This window comes from Mus pahari, chromosome 13 (assembly GCF_900095145.1).
Source record: "Mus pahari chromosome 13, PAHARI_EIJ_v1.1, whole genome shotgun sequence".
Taxonomy (NCBI): domain Eukaryota; kingdom Metazoa; phylum Chordata; class Mammalia; order Rodentia; family Muridae; genus Mus; species Mus pahari.
The window spans coordinates 67596835-67618571 of record NC_034602.1 but is presented as its reverse complement, the minus strand read 5'-3'; the positions used below and the strand labels follow the sequence as shown (position 1 = coordinate 67618571).

Genomic DNA, 21737 nt, shown 5'->3' with positions numbered 1-21737 from the left:
TGTGTGTGTATGTGTGTATGTGTGTGTATGTGTGTATGTGTGTGTATGTGTGTGTATGTGTGTATGTGTATGTGTGTGTATGTGTGTGTATATGTGTGTGTNTGTGTGTGTATGTGTGTGTGTATTTGTGTGTGTATGTGTGTGTATGTGTGTATGTGTGTGTATGTGTGTGTATGTGTGTATGTGTGTATGTGTATGTGTGTGTGTATGTGTGTGTATGTGTGTATGTGTGTGTGTGTGTGTGTGTGTGTTCATAGGATGATGAGTTTTGACTCCATCTTCTCTTTTACAACTTTATATAAAATCTGCATACGTGAACTGCTGGTCAGATTTGAGATTAATTTATATTACTTCTATTTCCTCGGCATCTGTGTGACTTGTGAGAATTGACTTTCTTCACTTCTTCAGAACCAAGTTGCAATGTTCCAAATGTAGATTCACCCATCTGTAATTATCCCCTCTCTATATTTTGGGGGGACATCTCAGGACACTGTAACTTTTGGATCATAAGAGACTACTGCCAGACGTGGTGGCACACACCTTTAATCCCAGCACTCGGGAGGCAGAGGCAGGAGGATTTCTGAGTTTGAAGCCAGCCTGGTCTACAAAGTGAGTTCCAGGACAGCCAGAGCTATACAGAGAAACCTTGTCTTGGAGAGAGAGAGAGAGAGAGAGAGAGAGAGAGAGAGAGAGAGAGAGAGAGAGAGAGAGACTACTCCTAAAGTCTGAGTCATTTATCTGGAACATTATTAGAGGGGACAATACAGTTGCAAACAGAATTTACAGAAGGCTTCTAACTGTTTCTGGGTACTTCTAGGGTGATATTGATCCATTCATTGAATTTTAGCTTTCTTCCAATGAATATATAGAATATTATTCCTCACTGCAGATTCACCTGGGATCTCGTTATCTGTTTTCATTTTCATTTCTTTTCTTCTCCTTGTCCTCCACCTCTGCCCTCCCTCTTCTTTCTCTTCAAAGAATGGTTTTTAAAAAAAAAAAAAAAAAAAAAAAACACCTAAGATTTGAAGGCAATAATAATGTTTTAAAGTAGGGGGATGAACTTGGGAGATGAACGTGTATTATGGGAAGCAATGCAGATTGAATGAGAGTAGCTGAGTTGTGCAGGTAAGAGAGCAAAAAGGTGCAGCGTGGGTGGGGCACAAGCATCTGGGAGAGCTGAAATAGGAGCCTGGGGTCCGGAGAGCCTGGTGGCAGACATTTCCCCATGCCTACAGCACTGTGGCAGCGTGGCTCTTTGCTGGAGCTGCCTGCATGAGTGAGGGAAGAGAAGGGCAGTGGACAGTCAGACATCCTATAGGCAGGATGCTTGCTAGACAGACGTTTACCACCCTGAAATCCCTCGTGGGGCAAGAGCATGGGTAAGGCAATAATTAGATTTATTTTTGGGTTTGTCCCTATGCACTGAAAACAAATCGGGGACTTTCCTCTTTAGTTGGAATCCAGACCCGAGGATAACTTAAGACGCCAATATCGTGACTCATGAACCGGCCTTGAGATTCGATTTTTCAGAATTTTACATAAAAAAAAAAAAAAATCAGCTGAGGGTGAATTAAAATCTTCCCTTTTTTTTTTTTCCTTCTTCCTTTCCTTCCTTCATTTCTTTCTTCCTTCCTTTCTTCCCTTCTTTCTTATGTCTTTAGCATTTGGAACAGAAATGCATTCTGGATTTTCTTTGACTTTCTTGGGAGAAAGGGTAGAGAGAGGAGCTCTTTGACAAAGATAATAAAGACACTGAGCTGAAGCAGAGCAGGACCTTTGCGCACTGAACTCTGGGATACAGAGTTGGCAGCGGTGCTGCTTTCCAGCGGGAGATGTGCAGAGAGGGTCTTTGTGTCTGGGGGGAGGGGCTGTCACATCCACCAGCAGCTCATCTTCTGCTTGCTCGCAGGACCAGGACCCTGTTGGTGTCCCCGAGTCATGGGGAAGTCCTTTCTGTGTCTCTCCTCACCCCTCCACTCATCTTCCTGTAAGGCCCACATTCTGCCTCTGCCAAGAGTCTCCCAGCCCACGTTGGTAATGCAGGTCTGTAGTCGCAGCTGTGGAGGAGGTTGAGGCCGGAGGATCTTCAAGTTCTCAAGGCATGCCTGGGTTATGCAGTGAGTCCGAGGCTAGTAAGGACATCTGAAGCAGAGCCTGACACAAAATTAAAAGTTAAAAAGATGTCAGGGCACAGCCAGCTACTGGATGGAACACAGGGTCCCCAATGGAGGAACTAGAGAAAGTACCCAAGTACCTGAAGGGGGCTGCAACCCTGTAGGTGGAACAACAACAGGAACTAACCAGTACCCCCGGGGTTTGTGTTTCTAGCTGCATATGTAGCAGAAGATGACCTAATCGGCCATCAGTGGGAATAGAGGCTCCTTGGTCTTCCAAACTCTATATGACCTAGCACAAGGCAAGGCCTGGGCCAAGTAGTGGGAGTGGGTGGGTAGGGGAACAGAGGTGGGGGGAGGGGTATGGGAAACTTTCGGGATAGCATTTGAAATGTAAATAAAGAAAATAATAATAATAATAAAAAAAAAGATGTCAGGGGTATCGCCCGTTGGTAGAGTGCTTGCCCTAGCGTGTATAAGACCCTAAATTCAGTCTCCACTAGTGGAGTGGGGAATGGGAAAAGCCTCTTTACCTCTCCTGCTTGTTAGCAGGAAGTTCCCAGAGCAGGATGCTGCAAAGATCCAGGCAGCCTGAGAGGTAGAGAAGATGCACGGTGGGCATCAGCTCTGAGCAATGTGAGTGGGGAGAATTCTGAACACCTGTGGCCTCTCTGCCAACACAAAGGCAATGGGAAACAGCCCGCCCCGCCTACTCTGAGGTCTACCGATGACCTCATCAGTTAGTCATTAAATGATTGATAGGGCTTCCCTCTGCAAAAGTGTACAGGCCAGATCTGAAAGCCCTTTTGTAGGGTGGTAGTTTTCAACTTAGATGCTGTTGGTCAAACTCTTTATTGTGTTCCTGAGTTTAGCCTTGGTGCAACAAGGTCATTCACAATGACCAAGGTTTTCTGTCACTGTCTCGATGGGACCTGCCTGCCCACCCACCCAGCACAGGAATGAGGCCCGCTTTTATTATCTAGAACTTGTAGGATTCTACATATAGCCTGGTAGCAAAATGAACAATAAGCGTTTGTTTTCAATATTCTGCGAGTGGACTCAGCTCACTCAAGTCGTTTTATGTATCTCAAGGGGAGCTCACTACATAATTGGTTCTAATTATGAACTCACTCCCCCACCCCATGCCCACCCCCACTGCCATCTCCATCCCCCCCATCTCACCCATGCCCACCACCCACCCCCATGATAGCACTCATTCAGGGAATTCAGGGGCTCCGATGTTTTTCAAGAACTCTTATTTCTCCAGAAAGTCTCTTTTCTTGGAATAGCAAGAGACCCGGAGAGAGACCCATTATCATAAACCTGCCCTGCCTTTAGTACTTGAATATTAGCATAATGGGTACCTGAAGTACACTACTGATACAAGTACATGGACAGACAGACTGGTGGGACAGAACAGAGCCCAGATGCAGACCCACACATATGGCTGAGGGACAGACCAGAAGGGCATTACTAATGATTCATAGAAGAAATATGGTCCTCTCAACATAGCACTGAATCGATAGATGGCCTCTGGGGAGATGGTCTGTACGTCATAATAGAGACAAAAAATTAATTCAAGATTAAACAAAAACCTACTTGGAGAGGAGTTGTACATAAAGAGTGAGGAAGAGAACAGGGCCCTTTAGAGCATTCCGTCGAAGTTTAATAACCGGGCTCAAAAAAATGGAAAGCTTAGGGCATGCCTTTAATCCGAACACTCATGAGACGGAGGCAGGTGGATCTCTATGACGCAAGGCCAGTGTGGTCTACAAAATGAGTTCCAGGACAGCCAGGGCTACATGATGAGATTCTTTGGGGGGGGGGGGTGGCGGCGGTGAACCCACCTCACTACAGTGACTCGTATTAAAACGAAGCTCAGGCATAGCACTTCTACTTGTAATAGTAATACTCGAAAGGCTGAGGCAAGGAGGATCATGATCATGAGTTCCAGACCAAACTGGGCTACGTAAGGGATCATGTCTCATTAAACAGGACTAATGCTAACTGCTTGAAGAAGACTGAAGGAGGTCTGTGGCCTGTCTCCTAGGCCCCCGAAGCAGTACCAAGCCGGCACTGTTCCTGCTCCTGATGCAGGCGAGTGCCTCTGGGAGGATGAATGCAGGTTGCATAGGGGACACTCGGATCCTCACATAGAACCATTCCCATGCAGCTTTGCTGCTTTGCTATGTGAGCAGCAGCTTTTCCCCAGACCCCCCAGTTCCACCCCGCCCACAGCCGAGCTCTTCAGAGCCTTCGGAGAACAACCTCTTGAGATCCCTTGGGGTCTGAGTCAGGCTGCCCCAGTCCGTGTTGGGAAGGACAGAGCAGCGGGGGGGCCCTCACAGGGGTAAGAGAAAGGAGTTCAAAAGCCAGCCAGATCCGGTTGTGTGATGTCCAAGCCTTGGGGTCTCAGAAGCCAAGAGGAAGCTAGGGAGAGGGCGAGCCCCTCATTCTGTATCAGGGCGTTCAGACTAGGAAATGTCGGAGACAAGGCCAGAAACATACATATAAACACAGCCCCGGTGTCCAACTTTGCTACAAAAAAAGCCAGTCATCCCAGCCATGGTGTGTGCTTCCTTCTGGGACCCACGATCCAGAGAAGGAAACATAAAATATATTTAGAGCTTTCGAAACTGATTGTTTTGTGCATTCTTACAAAGGGAGAGAAAATAAATAAAACCGCCCCAAGAGACTTGTCTTAAAAGCTCCTAATCCTTGAGATGAGTGGGAGAACGTTGCATAATGGGGTCATTTCCTTGCCGTCTCCAGACGTTAATACGCACTGAAAATAGATGTTGGGAGGGGAGACTCCGTGGCCTGTGAATACGGATTGTGCAAGAAAGTTTTCCAGGCCAAGAGGGGAAGGTTGTGCCTTTCCCAGGCCCCCAGTACAAGATGACCCTGAAGTTGGATATTTAACTAGGCTTGAAGACCCCAGACAGAGTGAATAATTAACATACTCATTCCAGAAGCTGGGCAAAGCACCCCGGAGGGCGGAGTCTAGCTCTTCAGCTGCTCAGTCTGTGGGAACCCAGGCTCCCAGCTCTATCTCCCCTCTGAGGTACACTATCCCAAGTCTCTCTGGAGGGCCCAGGGGGCTGAAACCTGGCATTCCAAACTAGTAGATGGGAAAAAGTAATTGCTCCACTAAAAAAAGGGGAGGGTGTGTGGGCTGGAGAGACGTCTCTGTGGGTAATTGAGTTGAGACCTCTGCCACCCACATACAAGCCGGTGTGATGGAATGCAGCTGTTGGCATAACACCAGCCGGTCACAGCGCCTCCGAGATCAAGGGCCAACAAGTGAGCTTCCGAGAGAACCTCTCTCACAAAGAGCAATAGAGAAGGATCCTCAAAGTCCATCTCTACCTTGTACGGGCACGTGCACTGGCTCTGGCTCTAGCCGCATAGGTAGCAGGGGATGGCCTTGTCAGACATCAGTGGGAGGAGAGGCCCTTGGTCCTGGGAAGGCTCGATGCCCCAGTGTAGGGGAATGCCAGGGCGGGGAGGTGGGGGGGGTGGGGAGGGAGATGGGAGATTTCCAGAGGGGAAACCAGGAAAGGGGATAACATTTGAAATGTAGATAAATAAAATATCCAATACAAAATTTTAAAAAAGAAAAAGAAAAAAAAAGAAATATTAAAAAAGGAAATAAATGTAATTTTTAAAATTAGTATTTTAGAACAACTTAATTAATGAACGGTAGATATGCAGGCCTCTCCTGCGGCGATGTTGGGGAGCTAGCCCCTCAGGGGGAAGGAGAATGGAGCAAGGCCATGACTCTTTCTGTATCTGTTGACGTCAGAAGTGGGAGTTTCAGGGCCAAAGCAGAAATCATCTGCTGACGTTGCTCGTCCGGGCTCAAGAGAAACTGAGCAGGCTTGAAGCTCTGAGTCTTTCTCCCGATCCTTGTTTACACATTAGTCCCTTCTGTTGATTAAAGCTGGAATCAGCCATTTTCGTCTGTGAAGGCCCAGATCTACAACATTTAGGTCACACGGTCTGGAATACAAACCATGTGGTTCTGCCAGGGTGACAGGGACACTCGGTGAACGCGTGGATGAGGCTGTGCCACTGACATTTATGGACAGTAAATGAGAATTTCTTCTAGTTTTCACATGCCACAATATAGTAGTTTTCTCTTAATTTTCCCCAAACAGTTGAACTGACTGTTCTTCGGAGGCCACACAGACATAACTAGGAAGGCAAATTTGGTTCACTGTCCATAGTTTACCAACTTCAGGAACAGAAAGCCAAAGCTTACAGCAAAAGGGATGCCCACTACGGGGGGATCTGAGTAATAGCATTTTTACTCACAGGAGGACGGGTAATTACTGGGTTCCAAAACTCCAAAAATGGGAAGGTATCACCTGGCCTCTCTTGGCTGCCCTGAAATCTGCTCACTGTCCCTTCTACCAATGCTCACTGCTGGGAACCCAGCCACGGAGGACCCTGAAACTAGCTCCCTGCTGCCCTTTCTTTGGGGGCTTGGTCCTAACAGAAGGCAGCCACTGCTTAGAGCATTTGCCTCTCCACTAGCAGAAAGACCCTCTCCCCACCTTCTGTGCCTCCCGCAGATCCCCAGGACAGCCCTCTTGAATCTTACTCAAGCAAGCCTGCCTGAATGCTCTCAACACACTTGAAAATAACTTCTTAGATTTCTTTTTCCTTTTGTTATATAAGAAGTGGTTGTTTGTTAACACTGTCCTCCAAGTGAAGATGCCGGTCGACAAAGGAAGTGAAACATTAAGCATTTCAGAACTGAAATTTCTTGGCGTTAATGAAAAAAAAAAAAAAAAAATCCCAGCTAATGCAAAACAGCTGGTAAAATAAACCTCGTTTAAGCTCGGCTGGGGAAAAGAAGACAATTTTGCTAGATTTTTGTTAGATAAACAGACTTTTTTTTCCTACTAATTGCGTTTGTTGTTGTGTTTGCTGGTTTGCTTATTTCGGCTCTTGCCTTCCCTAGGAAGATTGCAGTATCACAGCTGGCGACAGGAAGAGGCCTGTCTGTCTGGCCTTTGAGATGCACTTCAGATAATCCACAGGAGGAGAGGGTCTCCTAAACAAGGATTTGTGTTGTAATATCCTGACTGATGATGGGCAGCTAAAAGATGGACTTGGCTTTCTGGCTTCTCTTGTAGGTCCTTCCATCGTGACGCCCCCCAAGGACATCTGGAATGTCACTGGTGCCAAGGTGTTCTTGAGCTGTGAAGTCATCGGGATCCCAACCCCTGTCCTCATCTGGAACAAGGTCAGTAGTGCAGGCCTCAGGAAAGTATTGTGCAAACGCTTCTTTTGCATGGCCCAGGGCAGTGGGAACGCTCAGTTCAGCCTGCATCACTGCCCTCTGCCCCACAATGACCTGTGGCAGCTGGTACCACCTCTACTCTAGCACGTACCTTTCCTGACCTCCATTAGTCCAATCCTGATTTGGGTAGCAGTGTCCAAGCAGGGAGCCTGGGAAACTTAAGAACTGTGGTGAATATCTAAACCCATTGTTTTCGTTGCTTTTGGTTGCTGTGATCAAACGTTACCTGACAGAAACATTCAAGGGAGGAAGAAAGGTTCATTTTTGGCTTCCAGGTTCAGAGGTTTACAGCCTACACAGCAGGAAAGACATGGCGGTATCACTCAGTCTGTGCTGGTGGGACTATGTATCAGGCTATGAAGTAAGGAAGAATCTTCAAACTCGTGCTAATAAAACAGCAAAGCCAGACACACCTTTTTAGCTAGCTTGCTTCCTCGGTGAGCTCAGAAGTGGAGGATAGTCACAATTATTTTGTGTGCTTGTTTTCTGGTCAGAGGGGCGACCTCTGGGACTCTGGGAGGGGGTTTTGGCCCCATTGTCAGAAGTATCCTAACAGATTTCAGTTCATATAGCCGAGGGGCAAAAAGAAAGAGAAGGCAGTTCCAGCCTCCGGGCACGCAAATGTGATCCGGACTGGTATTCTCGATCTGTTCTCAATCTCTCGGCCTCACTTTCTCCTTCCAAAAGCTTCCTCCTCCGCAGAGGGCAGAATTATCCTCACAGTTTAAAGACCTCAGAAGCAGCAAAAGCTTTCCCAGCTGCGGGGTTGGAAGCCTTAGTCTCGATCAGGGCTCCTGGCAGCCTCTGGCGCCCCCGTGTGGCCAGAAGGATGAGGTCACTACGAAACTACCTGGCTTGAGTGTGGTTACCAGGAAACGCCTGGACCATGGTGTGGGCAGAGGTGACCCAGTTCTAGTACAGCTATCCCTCGCAGCTGAAACTTTCGTTCAAGGGAATAATGGGATGTTGCCTCTAGATTGTGCTTCGGAAAGAGATGTGGAAGGGGAGTAAGGCATGCCAAGAATGTGGTCGGCTACGTGTTCATTTAAACCTTGCCCCTGGCAGTTGAAGTTCCCCAATGCTTATTTGCGGTTAAGTGGCTTGTGAAGAGCACGGCCGATAGTTTTCAAGGAAACCCGGCAAGCAGCTTTGCTGCTCCTCAGTGGGTCTCCATGGGATTTACAAAATGAGAAGCCAGGGTGACTGGAGGTACTTAAGTTTATAAGCCTCATTGCCGAATCTTGCAGAGAATAAGGTCTGTGGCACTCCGGCAAAATACACATGGATCCCAGGGGAAATGAGTCGGCCTCGGGAGACTTTGAAGTTATATGGCTTCCCTTAGAACACCAGACACCAGACGGAGGTGGGGGACCTAGGGGATTGGAGAAAGGGAACTAAAAGGAAAAGCTCACAACTGCCTCTGACTCCCACCCACTCCAGGACATCCAAAGCCCTTTTCTGGCCTCTGAGGGTAGGCCCAAACTCACAGATATGTACATTAATGAGAATTAAAATTAAATAATGGTGCTAACAAGAAACGGTACCCAGGGCTGGTGAGATGGCTCAGTGGGTAAGAGCACCCGACTGCTCTTCCGAAGGTCCAGAGTTCAAATCCCAGCAACCACATGGTGGCTCACAACCATCCGTAACAAGATCTGATGCCCTCTTCTGGAGTGTCTGAAGACAGCTACAGTGTACTTACATATAATAAATAAATAAATCTTTAAAAAAAAAAAAAGAAAGAAAGAAAGAAAGAAAGAAACGGTATCCAAAGATGTATAACATTCTGTAGCTATTGGCACTTTTTCTTATTTGTTCCTTATTTACAATAGCAAGATTCTGGAAGAATCTGTTGCAACCAAACAACTCTAGAGCTAGACTTCGGTTCTGCATGTTCTGGGCAGGCTGAGACAGGATGGTGAGTTTGAAGCCATCCTGACTATATATCAAAGAGATCTTGCAAAAAGATTAAGATAAAATAGCTAGACACCTAAATGACTTCTTGCTCTCCCTTGATCCTCCCCCAGCGGACCATTTGTGGATAGCAGGGCTGGGTTTGCTTTTATGTTTGTTTTGTTTTGTTTTGAAGATTCTTTTTGTCACAGGGCAGTGGTGGCTCGTGCCTTTAATCCTAGGACTTGTGAAGGCCAGCAGATCTCTGTGTTCGAGGCCAGTCTGGTCTCTCGAGTTCCAGGACAGCCAGGGCTACACAGAGAAACCCTGTCTCAAAAAACAAACAAAAGATTCTTTTGGTTGGGGTGTGGGGGATCCTCTATTTCTCTCCCCCTACTTTTTGACTAGAGCTCACTGATTTGAGCTAGCCGGGATAGCCAGCTAGCCTCGAGGATCCTCGGGTCTCCACCCACCTGCTCTGAGATTACAGGCTCTAATGATGCATAGACTTACCAGAGTCTTTAGCCTTTGAGTCAAACACTCCTCCCAAAACATTACCTATTTTATTAACATAAACGGTTGCACCAGCTGCTTGGGAAATTCAAGGAAAAAAAACGCTTATTTACACATGTCTTCATAGCTTCCATTTGAGACCCTAAGTACCTGGTTTTTCTCTCCGAATTGGGGGAAACATGGGGAAAACCTGAACTTAACATTTGCTTTATTACAGAAGGAAACTCCTGACTTTCTCGTTACAAAGACAATGGAAATAAACACTGGCTTGGCTCTTAAAGAGGCCTTGGTAGAATTAAAGAAAACTGTTTCATGTAATTTTTTAATGTGGTTATTATAACTTAAAACATATGTACTGAAACTGAAGAACTAAATGTGCTCAATAGCAACAGAAAAAGTCTTTTCCCTGTGTTCTTTTTTACATCTTTTCCAAAGTTCTTACTAACATTCTCTGACCTTTAAAACAGGTGGGAAAGGAGAGACATGAAGTAAGGATTGGCTGTAAGCCAAGGGAGGTAATTTCCCCTTTGCACACAGCCTTTGGAATCTCTCTCTCCGCAGCATGGACAGAAGCAGGCAGGTTTTATCACACAATGACAGCGGGAACTATTTTATGCTCCTGTAGCCCCCAGAGCAAGTGCTGGACTCCAGCTGCTGCTTCTCTTGATGAGGTTGTTACAGGAAGGGCCCCACAGGTCCCAAACATCAAACTACACTGCGTGACAGCTTGCCGGTCAAACACAGCAAGGCAGGCAAAGAAAGGCCCAGTACCAAGGATCAAACTGTCCACGGACACTAGTGAGTGAAGGCAGGGTGACCATGTATACTCCACAAGTGTTCCAGAAAAAAAGGCTTAAATCATGTTGCTTAAAAGCCAGATGGAGCGGTACACACCATTCATCCCAGCACCTGAGAGACAGAGGCAGACAGATCTCCCAGGTCTGTATATAGTGAGTTCCAGGCCAGCCAAGGGCTACACAGTGAAACCCTGTCTCAGAACAAAACAAAAACCACGTTGCTTAGGTAAAATTGGCAGGAAGAAACCGTTCTGCTTGCTCAGTATTCAGAAAAGGAACGGAGTGAGTAAACTGCTAGATTTAATCTAATTATGAGGTCTGGTGAACACCTTGTGCAATTCTGGGACTGTGGCACCCCCAACCTTGATGTTTTCATACAGAGAACTAAGACTCCCCCCTTCTGATTTCTCAGGTAAAAAGGGATCACTCTGGAGTTCAGCGGACCGAACTTTTGCCTGGTGACCGGGAAAACCTGGCCATTCAGACCCGGGGTGGTCCAGAAAAGCATGAAGTAACGGGCTGGGTGCTGGTAAGTACCAGGAGCTGGCAACCGTTTCAGTTTCATTCTTAGAACACCAGGGCTTGGCAAAGGTTCCGGTCGCCTGCCTGAAATTATTTGTCTCCCATTTCTTCGAAACAGCCCTGCTGTGGTCGTACAGCTACAGCTACAGAAACTAAAGGAAGAGCTGAAATTACTTTGTTCAAAAAAAAAATAATAAAATAAGAATTTACAGAATCCTGCTTGCCTAAGTTCAAAGCAGAATTCTTACACAGCACTGAATTATCGTTAATGGTTAACAAGTATGTGATTTTGCTTAACCTTTGATTCTGTATTTGATCAGAGCACCTAGCAAGGCTCCCCTTCCAGCATGTGCACCTACCCAAATTTTAACATTCACATTGTGATCAAAAGCCACCCATGCCATTGGAATACGGTGGCTCCTCGGGCTGTTGGCACAGGACTTCACTACTTCTCATAGCAGCTCTGTTCCCAAGCCCCTCTTGTCATAAGGACCCTACTGGGTGTAATGGAAGCCACTGAAAAAGAGAGGAGACCTCCACAGAGAACTAAAGAGCCTTTATCTTTATCTTTTGCAGGTATCTCCTCTAAGTAAGGAAGACGCTGGGGAGTATGAGTGTCACGCATCCAATTCCCAAGGGCAGGCTTCCGCGTCGGCCAAAATCACAGTGGTTGATGCCCTACATGAAATACCACTGAAAAAAGGTATGTAAGCCAACTCACCATTAAAAAAAAATGAGCAGTGTTTTAGTCATCAAGTAGCATACATAACTATTAATACAATTCTGAAAAGCATTAAACATATGTAATGACAGCCAGATCGCATGCCTCAAGACGGCTGAGGGCTACCATGACTTAGCTGTGCTTCATCTTGAGCAGGATGCCTGTAACTTCTATATGTCATTTCCCCCTTGTGCTGTGACTATTATAGTCATCATTTAAAAGGAAGTGCTCATGGTCAATTTGGTCCTTCACTTGGAGCTTTTAAAAAGAAGAAGAAGAAAAAGAAGAAAAAGAGAGAGAGAGAGAGAGAGAGAGAGAGAGAGAGAGAGAGAGAGAGAGAGAGAGAGAGAAAGAAGAATTGCTCTAGAGAGAGAACTGAGTTCGGTTCCCAGGCCCCATAGGGGGCAGGTCACAATTGCCTGTAACTCCAGCCCCAGGAGCTCCTATGCGCTCTTCTTCTGGCCTTCATAGGCAGGCACACACTCATGACACACATTCTCACACACACACACACACACACACACACACACACACACACACACACATTATATATAAATAAATCCTCAAAGAAACAAGCTAGAAAATGAGAAGAGGTTACTCAGCTGTGTCCCAACCCCTGCTAAAACGCTTCTTCCAAAGAACCCACCCCCACAGTGACCCAGCAGGGTGACCCTACATGCAGTTAGTGCTACTGGAGTGACACCTGACCAGGTACTCCCTCAGACCAAGAACAAAGCTTCTCCCACATCCCGATGTGGGAGGTCATTCTGCTGGCCAGACCACTCAGTTGTGCAGTGAAAGGCAGTATGAAGCAGAAGTGTTTGTGATCAGGTCAGAAATTCTTCCTGACGCACCCCAGAGCTGGGTCGTCTGTGGGGATCTCAGCTCTGGAACAGCACTCTTCTACCTTAAGCTCTGAGCTGGGCTGCAAAGTTGCTTAGCTTCTCTGGATCTCAACTTGGAAAAATAGAGCACTGGCTCTCATACTAGAAACTGCATAGCTCACTACGGGGGCACTGCAACATGTCATGCATGTAACTACTCATACATCCTTCATCCCCATGTTTCTGTCATCCCCCACCTCACTTTTTATGTGCATGAGTGGTTTACTTGCACATGTCTGCACCACATGCATGTAGTGCCCTCAGAGGCCGGAAGAGGGTACCAGATCCCTCAGGAAGCTGAGAGCTTCCATGTGGGTGCTGGGACTCAAACCGGAGTCCTCTGGAAGAGCAGCCAGAGCTCTTAAGTGCAGAGCTACCTCTCTAGGCCTTTGTTTCCTTTAAAGAATGAGGTCTCGGGCACATGCCTGTAATCTCAGCACTTGGGAGGCTGAGGCAGGCAAGTCATGAGTTCAAGATTAACCTGGACTACATAATGTAAAAAAAAAAAGAGCAAGAGTTGAGAGATGAGAACCAGACGGAGGTCTTCCTGACTTACCCAGGCCTTTAAGTCCCGAGTTTAAACAATCCTCCTGTCCCAGCCTGGACACTGGGTCTATAAGCACATTACCATGCCCCTCCCTGTTAGCCATATAATTTTTCATTCTCACTGATTTAGAAACTGATAATCTGCCATACCACGTGCATATATGTGACTAATTTTTCTTTCTTTCTTCTGAAACAGGTGAAGGTGCTCAGCTATAACCCTGTGAAATACATGAGCCTCTGCGGCTAAAAGTGCTCTCAGACAGCTGACAGCTATAACCCTGCTCTTGCCTGACAAATTTCTCTTAACCTAACCCACTAACACTTTATTACAGCCAGCTGGTTTTACACAGAGAAATCAAAGATAACACTTCAAGACTATCTACAAAAATTTTTATTTACAGAAAAAAGCATGCATAGCTTTAAACAAAACAAATAAAATTCTTATCACAATAGTAAATTTTGTCTTTTTTTTTTTTTTTTTAAACAAGATAGTGATAGTCACAGTATCTGACCATGAACTTCTGGCAGCTAAACACTCATCATTCGTGGTGCGATGCTCATGGACATGAGTTCCTGGAACAACAGCTTGCACGCATACGGCATTCGAACCAAAGAAATCTGCAGAGAGAAAGACAGCAATAAGTGGAGCTGCATCAAAAGTTCCACGTTCTTCCCCCCATAGCAGGCAAAAGCTTTGGCACGCCAGGTGGATGGGAGTGGCTGCGAGCGCTCATCCTAGGCCTGTGCAGGCTCTCGGACCAGCAAGCTTTGTTTGTTCCTCCTTTCTGCCCACACCGCCATTATTCACCCTTCCTGATACATTTCAAGTAAAAGGCTTAAGAAAAGCTCTTGGTTGGGCTAGAGAGATGACTCTTGGTTAAGATCACTGGCTGATCTCCCAGAGACCTGGGCTTGATTTCCAGCACCCACACAGCAGCTCATAACCATCTGTAACCTCCACCCCAGACAATCCGTTGCCCTCTTCTGACCTTTCTGGGCAATGCAGACACATAATACAGGCAAAATATCCATACGCATATTTAAAAAAATGTTTAGATTCCTTGTACAAGACCTTACGATTTCAGAGGTGAATAGCTTAGTGAAATTGCTTTAAGCTTGTTTTAGAAAAGTCAAACTATCTTTCCTTGTCAAACTATGTTTTCGAGACCTGCTATCAAAACTGAAAGTCCCAGCCTATTCCACCACACTATATCTGCCATGAGCACTGCATAAGAACATGGAGTAGAATAAAGTGCACACACACCTGGGTTTTATTGCGGCATCCCCTGCACTCGTACGTATGAGTCCTCGTGTTAGCAATTGCCATTATCCCACAAAGATTACAGACGTGAACCTGATACGGATCTGATGCTTCAAACAGCCTTTCTCTTAAAAACTGTGCTGCACCGTGGGCAATCTGACAGTCCCGTTCCATCTCTCCGAAGCGCAGGCCACCATCACTGTTGATAAGAACACAAGAGCTTGTTTGTACTTATTTATTGTGTGTATCTGTGAATGCCACACATGCACATGTGTAAAGGTCAGAGGACAGATTGCAGGAATCAATTCTCTTCTGAGAACTGAACCCAAATAGTCACGCCTAGCAGCAAGCACCTCTACCCACTGAACCACCTCACTGGCCCTGTACCGATGATCTTTTCTTATAAACACCACTCGGATTGGTGACAAGAGTGAAGCAGCAGCAGTACAGAAATCTTTATGCCCTAGCAGTCTCTCTAACCTGGTGAGGAGGGGAAAAGCCAACCAAGCATTTACTATGTGTCAGAAGGTCTCCAAATGAAGTCTACAGAAACATGCTTCCTCATCAAATACACTGTAGCACAAAGCAGTGTCATTTAACTTTCTAGAGTTCAATTCTATACTTGCGAGTTCATCTACAAAGTCAGTCTCAATAGGATAGCTTCTCAATGAGGGGTCCCCAGTCCCAGAGCCTGAGAGGAGGAGTGTACAGTGACATACAGTGAGCAGGTTTCCCAGGGGACCACACAAGTGAGGGACGTCGGCCTCCTTAACAGAATGCGTGCATTCGTGAACACAGGCATTGCTGAGTAAAGCCAATTTGTTTATGTTATTACTACAAAGACTCACTCTCCAACCTTACACAATACTAGAGTGAACTTACTGTATTGTAAACTGAGGGAGAGAGCACCCACTCCACTTCTACCGTAGGAACTACAGGGTAAGGAGCTGAAGGCACAGCCTTAGAGTGTCTGTCCAGCCAACACAGATGGACAGGTAAAAACTGGGCTCTCATCAGTTTGAACTCTAGCTCCTCAAAGGCTGTCCAGTGACTAACAGCTACTGAGACACGAAAGAGAAGACTACAGATGGCAGAAGTCACACACAGGTCACTGGGAGTCAACACAAGAGTGCAGGGAACCAAACAGAAGCTCTGCAAGTGTAGCGAGTGATATGCTCTTAGCCAGGAGTCTTCTCTCAGCCCTGGTTTCTTGTTTTCAGTGTGCTCATCTTTCGGTTGGTCTGTGGGTCGCTTTATAGTCCAGCAATACCTCTTCCTTCCGTTGCCGCTGACACCCACACTGACGTAAGGAAGTAAATGACTCAGCGCAAAGCAAGGCAGCAGGACCAGGCTCTGTCTTAAGCCATGATCCCTCCCCTTGCAGGAAGGAAGACAGTTTTACTCCAACAGTAACACTAACTACATTGAGTCAAACTTTGTTACTGAACAAAGAAATTAAAGGAACTGAACAAAGTCAACCTTTTACTCCAAGAGAAACAATTAAGGATGTACTACAAATGATTAAAAGTCTGAGCTTCTGTGCAAAAATTAAAATTTTACAAAATCACCTGCTACTTCATGCCCCACAGCTTCCTCTACTTAAGTATTTTTCTAAAAACATCAGTAGAGAGATTAACAAGTGTGGGATAGAATTTAACATTGGGAAATCTTTACAATTCAGTGAATCTGTACTTCCCAAATGATTAATTACAACGCTGTAAAACTGTGGCACACAATTTTGCAGAGGAAATGGGATTGAACTAAGACCTTGCACACGAGTCAAGTGCTCTACCATTAAGGGACATCCAAGTGAGCCAGTAATTTGAATGTAACAAATTCACTGACAAGGCCTCCGATTTTTCACTATGACTAGCCTTTAAGACACTGAACCTGGAGATGGTGGCTCAAGAGTTAAGAGCACGTACTGCTCTGGCAGAGGACCTGAGCTCAGCTCCCTGCCTCCGCTCACAGCTCAGGACCTGAGCTCAGCTCCAGCATCCGTTCACAGCTCAGAACTGCTCCTAACTCAGTTCCAAAGACCCGACCCCCTCTTCTGGCCTCTGCTATCGCCAGTGCACACATACATGCAGGCAAAGCTCCCATACACTTTTAAAGTAATTAAAAAAAAAAAAAAAGAGAGAGAGAGAGGAGTGGGGGGAGGGGGGAGAGGGAGGGAGGAGGTGGGGTAGAGAGAGAGGAGAAATTTCGCTGGCCTCATGCCAGTATTCACCCTATTTAGGAGGCTGGGACAATGCCTTAAATTGAAGGCTGTTCTAAGTTACAGAATCTTAATATCTATCTCTCTCTCTCTCTCTCTCTCTCTCTCTCTCTCTCTCTCTCTCTCTCTCGTTCCCGCTCTAACTCCCTCCTCCATAGTGAGAAAATAGGAAAAAGAAAAAGGAAATTACAAATCACCAAGCACAGTGGTGCAGGCCTCCTGTGGGAGGCTGAGGCAGGAGCTCAAAAATAAATGACGATTTAGAAAAACAAAAACTAGAGTAGCTCTTCATTTTAGTACAGCAACAAAAAATAACATTCTTCCCTTTCCCAAGCACATCTATCTGTATGACATCCCTCAAATACAAAACTGGGCTAGATCGACAGCTCAGTGGGTAGAGGCTCTTGCTGCCAAGCTTAGAGACTTGAATTCAATCCCCAGGCCATGATGAATGGAGAGAACTGAATTCCACACACTGTATTCTGACCTCCACACTCAGACCATGGCCTGCACACACACACACACACACACACACACACACACACACACACACAAAACAGATGAAGGTAATAAAAATACTCTGCTTACACATAGTACTGAGCTTGCGAGGGGACACACACCTATAATCCCAACCACTTGGAGGTGGAGACCAGAAGGCCAGCCAAAGCTATGTAACACAGCCTGTGCTATTATGAGACTCCATGGGAAGAAAGAGATGGGATGAGGAAGACAGGAAGGGAGGTGGCGGGAGAGGAAGGGAAAGGCAAAATATTGCAATGGAATTATTTCAGAAGTCGAAGAGGCCAGCTGCCTTCTAGGTCACTAAAGAAACTTGCAAAACTATAAGCCAATGTCACTTTTATCACTAAGCTTACTTAGAAATATACTGATTTAATCATTAAACATATACTAATATGTAATGATTTTGCCTTTGTTTTTGAATCCCAACCTAATCTCTGCTGTAATGGAAAGCATAGTTCACATGAAGATAAGTTCTCTAAGGGTCCTGAGACCAAAGATTTGATAGCCACTCTTACATAGCAATATCCAAAATTTTACGAAGGAAACTGTAGGACTACTAGATTTGGTGAATATAATCAGAGACAAGCTGGGGGTTCTGGCTCACTGGTAGAGCACTTGCCTGGAATGTTCACAGCCCTGACTTTAAAGGAGAAACTGTTAAAAGTGAGGAGACAGGAACACAGGCAGTCATCACACTGACGTCTCTACTTACACGTGCTTTACGTTTTCAAGTGAAAGGCTAGTTAAATATAACAATGACTGAGGCGGCGGCGGCAGCTCCCTTACCGAGATCTGCCCTCCATGGGCTGTCTGTTAAGAATCTGAATGGGTCCCCTAGCACGAGAATGAATTTTGTCATCCACCATATGCTTCAAACGCTGGTAGTAAGTGGGGCCAATAAAAATCTGTGATGTGATTTTTCGACCAGTGAATCCATTGTAGAGCACCTCAAAACAGACAAGAGATTTTACCGCACATAACTAAAAATATTAACCAAGTTTAGAAATGCATATGCATATACTCCATATTCCTATTTACATAAAGATCAAAACTAGCCTATAATGAGACAGTACTTACCTGGGATGAAAGGGGTAGAGACTGGAAAGGACTTTCAAGGCATAAAGCATTCTGGGTAATTTCTTTTCCCAATGTGGGTGCTAGACTCAGTGTGTTTATTACTTTGTGAAACTTCATCATGCTGTATGCTTATGACGTCTTGCACAAGTAAACAGCTTTCTTGTATATATAAAAGTACCCCACACAGAATATGCTTGTTACATACAGGTGATAGTAAATGTACCTCATTCCCTCTGAGATGGTAGCCATAGTCAGATAAAAGATTAGAAATCTTCTGCACATTGACAGCATCATTAAATGGAGTAGCGTCACCAATTTCACCCTTGTTGGCAGAGACCTTTGAAATAAAAGCACGTATGAAAGAAGTCACACATCAATAAAGAGAGACCCAATTTAAAAATGTTTCCTGGTGCCAGGCATGGTGGCACACGCCTTTAATCCCAGCACTTGGGAGGCAGAGGCAGGTGGATTTCTGAGTTCGAGGCCAGCCTGATCTACAAAATGAGTTCCAGGACAGCCAGGGCTATACAGAGAAACCCTGTCATGGAAAACCAAAAAAAAAAAAAAAAAAAAGGCAAAAATTTGAAATTAAAAATGATTATAAAAGTTGTGATATACTGGGATTCATTTTTTAAATATCTTACCTAAGAAAGATACTTGTAACAAAGTAATTTCCTAAAAACAAGGGCTAAAATGGTCTCAAATAGAAGTCTGATGTACTCATGGAAAATAACATCTTAATGTCTTAAATGAAGCCATCCGTGTGTTAGACTACCATTACTTTACTTTAAACCCTGAAAGATGAATACACAGCCAATACCAAAATTTTGACATTTCCTAAAGCCATGCTAAGCTAACTGTCTATGAATTACCTCATCTCTAGAAAAGAGTCAGTTGCTATAACCACAAATACCTACAAAGGCTGTTTGTACTATATCTTACAAATAAATTAGTCTTAAGCCCCAGTGGTATAACTGGCTAGCACAAGGTACTTGGGCAAAAATTCTTCCTTGGCAATACTTGGCAGGTTTTTTTGTGTGTGCAAACACGTGTGTGTTGGTATGTGTATGTGTAAGGGAGGAACACACATCCACGTGTAGAAGCCAGGAGAGGACATCAGGTTACTGGTTAACTTGTCAACCAGACACAAGTGGGAGCCTGAACTGGGGAACTGCCATCAGACTGCTCTGTGAGGACCTGTCCTGACTGAAGTAGACATGGGAGGCTCAGTGCACCTGAGGGCCACCATCCAGGAACAGGTGTGGTACTGAAAAACCACTTGGCCAAGCCCCGGGCATAGGGATCCTCCACGTCCTATTTCAGTTCCTGCCCTGACTTCCCTTCGAGATAGGCAAGACTATAAGCTGTGGGATCAAGCAAACCCTTTCCTCCCTAAGTCGTTCTATCACAGCAACAGACAAAAACTAGTGCTCCATCATTCTTCATACTACCCTGAGACATGTCTCTACTCCCTGAACTTGGAGCTGGGCCACCAACCCACAGTGATTCTCCTATCTCCACACACATCAACACACTGGGGTTACAGCACCCCTCAACACACACATTACTTATATATTTAATTTCTTTATGCAGAGATCAGAAGTCAACCTGTCCTTCCAGCATGCGGGCAGGTCCATGTGTGAGCTCAGGCTTGCTAACGTTTGTTTTCCCAGCCCTGAGTCTCATGACTCTACATGAAAAAACTGAGGACATCATGCTTGCACAGAAATGCCCCGGCTACCAAGCCGGCTCCCTAACCACCCACAGATTTCTTCAAAATGGAAAAGGATGAAAAAGTGGAATAACCAATGTGAAAGCAGGAAAATATATTAGCTTTTAACCAAGTATCTTAGCTCAATGATCAGAGAAATGGTCACCAAAATGAAAGAAGCATCAAGTTAGAACGTACCTTCCCTTGGAGACATTCGATCAAGTGACCAATTGTCATCCGGGAGGGGATGGCGTGGGGGTTTATGATGATGTCAGGAGTTATGCCTTCACAAGTGAACGGCATATCCTACAAAGAAAATTGTAAACAACATAAAGACATGGGAGTCTCTTAGAGACAAAGCTAGACAGCCCTGACACTGTCCAAGGGAAAACTTGAATGTCCTAATTCTTTTCAACATATTGGTTAACAAACACTAAAATTAAATTAAAAAAAAAAAAGTTACAGGAAATTTTAATTAATCTTTCAATACAACCCTGGGTTAGGCAAGAGGAAGACTGAAGACACCTACCTCCTGTCTATACTGAATACCACAAGTACCCTTCTGACCATGTCGGCTTGCAAATTTGTCTCCAATCTGTGGAATTCTAACAGAGCGTACCTGGTTTCACATAAAAATGGGTTAAAAACTGAAATGCAATTAATTTCTAAAATGATCTACATGAATAAAACTATACTCACCCTTATTTTACAAAATTTATATCCTTCCTGGTTGAGAGTGACCATAACCTGGTCCACAATGCCCGTCTCACTAGTTCTGAGGAAAGTGCTACAGTCCCTCTTGGTGTAGCGTCTGTTGGTGCTCTCCAGCTCATCCTCATTCTCAGGTAAGGTGACTGTCTTGCCTATAATAACATCATCTCCAGAGACGCGAACCCCCGGAGCTATCAAACCATCGTCATCCAACTTGTCGTAGATGGCATGCCTCATTCCTGGAGCAGAAAGACAGGGCTTTCCTAAGTAACACTAAAGGAAAGTGTTTAAAATGCCAGGATCAATTCCTAGTACCCACATGGCAGCTCATAACCATCTGTAGCTCCAATCAGATGTTCTCTTCTGGTCACTGGGCATATACACAGGCAAAACACCCATACATATAAAATAAAAATGATTTTTAAAAAGGAAAGAAATTTACTAAGGAAAAAAAGGAACAGAACAGTAGAAAGTTGGATTCTATGAAAAGAAACATTCCCTATTGTGCAGCCACTGTCACATGAGGAAGAATGCCTGTGTCCTACTCCTGTATCCTCCCACAGCATCGTTAGCTGTGCTCACACACACCCCAGCCCCATCCCAAATACAGGTTTCTCTGTGTAGCCTGATGTCCTAGAACTCACTCTGTAGACCAGACTAGCCTTGAACTCCAAAATAACAATTCAAAGATCCACCTGCCTCAGCTTCCTAAGTGCTGAGACTAAAGGCACAGGCCACCACTGCCTGGTCAAGTTGTGCATCATAATTCCACTGACCACCCACTTACTGCTACACAGAACCAACCAATGGGAATGCAGTAAGGAAGAACTTAAGAAGACAAAGGACACTATACCTTCACAGGGTTTCTCTGTGTAGCCCTGGCTGTCCTGGAACTCACTCTGTAGACCAGGCTGGCCTCGAACTCAGAAATCT

General features: G+C 45.3%; 2 protein-coding genes across 2 annotated transcripts in view; one reads left to right on the top strand and one right to left on the bottom strand.

Annotated features, from left to right (window-relative positions):
- Positions 1–13754, top strand: part of Igfbp7 (insulin like growth factor binding protein 7) — a 61733-nt gene extending 47979 nt beyond the window's left edge. Inside the window, exons 2-5 of the mRNA XM_021210231.2 lie at positions 7262–7371; positions 11044–11160; positions 11730–11856; positions 13501–13754. Of these exons, the coding sequence (XP_021065890.1) occupies positions 7262–7371; positions 11044–11160; positions 11730–11856; positions 13501–13520 (374 nt within the window). The 3' untranslated portion in view covers positions 13521–13754. The remainder of the gene's footprint in view (positions 1–7261; positions 7372–11043; positions 11161–11729; positions 11857–13500) is intronic.
- Polr2b (RNA polymerase II subunit B) overlaps positions 13678–21737 on the bottom strand; it is a 40359-nt gene continuing 32299 nt past the window's right edge. Inside the window, exons 19-25 of the mRNA XM_021210229.2 lie at positions 20793–21043; positions 20623–20712; positions 20292–20399; positions 18606–18719; positions 18092–18252; positions 14569–14764; positions 13678–13922 (exon numbers count right to left, since the gene is read on the bottom strand). Coding sequence (XP_021065888.1) covers positions 13833–13922; positions 14569–14764; positions 18092–18252; positions 18606–18719; positions 20292–20399; positions 20623–20712; positions 20793–21043 — 1010 coding nt within the window. The 3' untranslated portion in view covers positions 13678–13832. The remainder of the gene's footprint in view (positions 13923–14568; positions 14765–18091; positions 18253–18605; positions 18720–20291; positions 20400–20622; positions 20713–20792; positions 21044–21737) is intronic.